We start from the raw sequence: 4,150 nt of genomic DNA on the forward strand, positions 1-4,150 counted from the left end.
GGGCCCGGCCCCGACAAGGTCACCTTCCGGGCGGGGGGCGGCGGCGTCCCAGGGGCGCGAGCCCGGGCGCCGGGCGGGGACTCCCGCGACCCAGCTTACTCGTTGCGCAAAAGTCTCTCCTGGCGCCTCAGCATCTCCCGCAGCTCCGCCGAGTTCCGCCGCTCCCAGCCCTCGGGAGCTTGGGGCTCGAGGCCGCGGGGCAGCCAGGACATGCTGCGGGGGCTGCGGCGGGCAGTTAGCTCCCTCGGCTGGCCCCGAGGCGGGCGCCGGATCCGCGGCCGACGGCGACTCCGCGGCGCGGGCGGGGGCCGCCATTTTCCCGGAAGAGCGGGCTTCTTCGAATCGAATCGAGCTTTATTGAAACACCGGAAACAAACACGGACGCGGGAGAGGGGGCGGTCCGTCGGCCCGCGGAGGCGGAAGTGACGTAAGATGCACGCGCCGGGTTTGGATAAAGTGCCGGGGGGGTCGGTGCAGCTCTGCGAGGAGGCTTACATAGTTGAGGGGGAGATGTTAAACTGGTAAAAACCAAGTACTGTGACGATTGGAGCCGACACTGGACAGGTGTTTGAGAAAGGAAAACCGGAGCGCGAGGGAGCCGGCGGTGGGAGCGGAAGCGTCGGGAAGGCCCAGCGACGTCCGGAGCGTCCCTAGGGGACCGCCAGCGCTTCCGAACGGCCTCCGTGGCTTTAACACTGCAGGCCTTCCTCCTGCATGTTTGCAGAGGCCCACGGAAGGGATGGTAGGGCCTGGGAAGTGCTGCACAGGCGGTTGAGAACTTGTCTTTCCTAAGTCCCAGCTTTGTCGGGTAAAAATAACTGACAGCAGACTGCAGACCCTAAGGCCTAGCTACTTTTTACACCGCAGTGGTGTGAAAATCCCCATCTTCACGTTAGACCTATTTCCAAATGTCTACAATTGTTGAAAAGGTTTACTCTGGCGGTTAAGACAGTAACTTTTCTATAGTTTATCCCAGAAAGCTGCATCCCAAAGGAAAGAACAGGTATGCACAGTCACAACGTGTATCATCGGGACGGACCCAGCAGATGCCAGCCTGTCTTCCAACACGGCCCCAGTTCTCTGATACAGGAGATTGAAGCTTTTTTCAGTCCTGTGTAAGGTGCTATGTAAACACAAGCAACTGCCACCCAGCAACACATACAACCTGAAGCTATTCCAGGGGACCAAATTATGGACATTTTTCCTCAGTATGACCAAAGACTTAAATAATGTGCTCCAATTCTTTAGAATTTTGCCCGCCTCTGTTTTCCACTGTTGGAAGTCTGACCTTTCTTCCCTTACCAATGATAAATCTTGGTTCTTCTCACCTTCTCCCTGGTTTCCTAGATTGTTGAAAACCAAATTGCCTTTTGTTTTGAGCACAACTTTTAATCCATGAGTTGGAGCCCCACTCATGCTTATTATACTTCTCTAAGTGTGTTAAACATGATAATTTCATTTTCTAACAAAATTATGAAGTGTTTTCTGTCACAAAACTATTTCTGTCTTTCCTACCAATAACAGGTACTAAGTGATTGAACCTTATAATTTTTATCTCAACTATTTACGTTCTTTTTTCTTTAAGTGAAATGTTTCTTGTATACAAATCTTAGGCTACTTTTATGCAAATATTAATCATAAATATTGTGAAGATATTTTCAGGGGTACAAAATTGAATCTTGTGTAGCTGTGGCTTAGGGCTTCAGAGGGTGGAAATACAAATCTGAGTTCCTGCCAATACTCAGGCACAAACCACGTGATTCTCTAGTCAGGAACCAAGAGAACAAGTGAAAGTTCCCCCTCCAGCAAAAGCAGACTCTTGGCATAAAGTGAAGAAAGGCAAAGTATTCTTTAGTAATGCATTAAGCAAATAAAAGCATCTGGAACACAAATTTTCACAGCAGTGTCCATGGGAAAAGATATAAAATGGAAACATTTAGTAGTGGAGAAATAACTAAACCATATCTCACAGGTTTTTCCTGTTTGCTGCAGAACCAAGCAAACACTTGAGAAGCAATAGACCCCCGCAAGCCACGGGGATCTCCTTTGAAGAGTTCCAGTTGAATACCAGAGTCCCATTTGTTATAAAAATGAATCTGGACAAATATTTTTGGGTTTTATTTTCTCCAGTGATCATTCTTTAAAAATCTAAACCACTTTTCTAATAGTACTTGGCTTAATCTGTATATTGCCTTCAGACTAAATTAAGGAACTTGACTGTGTTATAAAGGAAGAAAAAAATCAAAAAATGAAAGGAAAATTTCATCTGTCACATGAAATACCTCGGGATAACTTACTGCCATCTGATTACCACCAAGCTGTGCAAGAACATTGAACATGATTTTAAAACAACCTGGGAGTGATTTCCATTCATCTCTGTACAGTTTAAGCTAAAAGTTGATGATTGTGAAACATAAGCATTAATCTTTAGAATTTCTAAGCCACTCACCGATTTTCTTACACTATTGTCAGTATTGGGCATGAATGGCACAAAACTTGCCATAATATGCCAGAGGCAGCTCAAGTGGCAATACTTCCTGTCTGGTATGGTTGATATGGCTTGAGTTCTGTAAAGGTTCATATGTTGGAAGTCTGGCCATTGGTTTAGTGATGAGAGGTAATGTGGAATCTTTAAGGAGTGAACCCTAGGGAGAAATAATTAGATCATTGGGGCACTGCCCTCAGAAGGAATTGATATAGTTCTTGTGACAGATCGTTACAAAAGAGCAAACCTGAGTCTTAAATCTTTGGTGGAGCCAAATGCTTGAACCTCCAGAACTGAGCTAAGTACGTAGATCTCTGCACATTACTTGCCCACAATCATTTTGTTGTAGTAACAGAAAACAGACTAATACGCCACCCTGTATGTTCTTACTAATGAATGTAACACTCCTTTTATCAAGAAATAGGGGTAGCTGAGCATGGTAGTGCACACCTCTAATCCTACCACTCTGGGAGGCTGAGACAAGAAGATCACAACTTCAAGCCCAGCACGAGGAACTTACAAAATTCTGTCCCAAATAGGGCCTGTGAATGCAGCTCAACTGAAGAGGGTAGGGTGTTAGTCCTACCCTCTGCTTGAATCTGGGCATACTTAGGACTAGAGCAAAAGAGATTTTTCCAGTGTGGGTAACAAAAGATAATATAACTTCTGCCAGATTTTCTTGGGGTACTTACTCTTGGAACTCAGCAGCAAGCTATGAAGAGGACTAAGATTATGTAAGTGTTTTAGTTGACAACCTGAGATAGCTTCATAGGCAGTATCAACCACCAGATACATAAATTAACAAGGCTTTATGTAATTCCTTCCCCCAAGTGCCAAGTCACTTCCAGCCTTTAAAACTTCCAAGCTGAGGCTTCACACATTGTGAGACATCTTAACTGTGCCTTTTCTGAATTCCTGTCATACCGAATTTAGGGCATAAAAAATGATTCTGTCTTGTACCTTTAGGTTTGGGTTTGGGATAGTTGATTAAACAGAAGTTATAACAGGAACATTTTGCTAGGTTAATCTCTCCTACAATGGTCTGGAGCCCACCTTTTCTTAGCTCTTTGGAGATCTCATTCATTAGTATGTATTGTATTTATTGAGTGCTTATCACATGCAAAACACTATTCTAGGCTTTAGAGGTATAGTGATGAACGAGACAAAGCCAATTCCTTCCACACTGAAACTTCTATTAGATAGTTCTAACCTCTACATAAATATTAATATAGGGTGATATGTATTTGAGTAATTAACTGAGGTTGATTTCTCCACAGAGTTAGTTTACAAGCTGAGGCCTGAATGACAAGAAGCAACCATGGGAAAATCTGATGGGAAGACATCATCAAGGGATGAAAAACTTTTTTTAAAGGCCAGGTGGGAGGCTGGGGCTAAATCTTGTAGGGCTGTATAGGACAGAAGTTTGAATCTAAGCCACAGAGAAATAGGAAGCCATCCATAGTGGGAGCCCTGTAGGATTTTTCACAATGGTCCCACTCTAGTGAAACCCCTTCCCCCCCCCCGTGCGCTGGGGGCCCACCCACCGGGAGCCAGCAGGCAGAAAGCGCGCCGGTTTTTTTTGGGTCTTTGGATCGGCGTCTCACTCCCGGCCTTCCGGTTCCCTGGAAGGATGCTTCCGGCGCACAGGGAGCTGTGGGCGGGGAG

The 4,150-nt window shown here is 45.7% G+C and overlaps 1 protein-coding gene and 1 long non-coding RNA gene across 2 annotated transcripts in view; one reads left to right on the plus strand and one right to left on the minus strand.

The window, feature by feature from the left end:
• Polr2m (polymerase (RNA) II (DNA directed) polypeptide M) overlaps positions 1-323 on the minus strand; it is an 8,111-nt gene extending 7,788 nt beyond the window's left edge. Inside the window, exon 1 of the mRNA XM_005393846.2 lies at positions 100-323. Coding sequence (XP_005393903.1) covers positions 100-212 — 113 coding nt within the window. The 5' untranslated portion in view covers positions 213-323. The remainder of the gene's footprint in view (positions 1-99) is intronic.
• Positions 324-359: 36 nt separating this feature from the next.
• LOC106149588 lies at positions 360-2,008 on the plus strand. The gene is made up of 2 exons (XR_001235862.1): positions 360-427; positions 967-2,008. It is a non-coding gene; the product is annotated as an uncharacterized LOC106149588 (long non-coding RNA).
• Positions 2,009-4,150: the final 2,142 nt, after the last annotated feature.

Source organism: Chinchilla lanigera, unplaced genomic scaffold, assembly GCF_000276665.1.
Source record: "Chinchilla lanigera isolate Chin_1 unplaced genomic scaffold, ChiLan1.0 scaffold00049, whole genome shotgun sequence".
In the NCBI taxonomy this organism is placed as follows: Eukaryota; Metazoa; Chordata; class Mammalia; order Rodentia; family Chinchillidae; genus Chinchilla; species Chinchilla lanigera.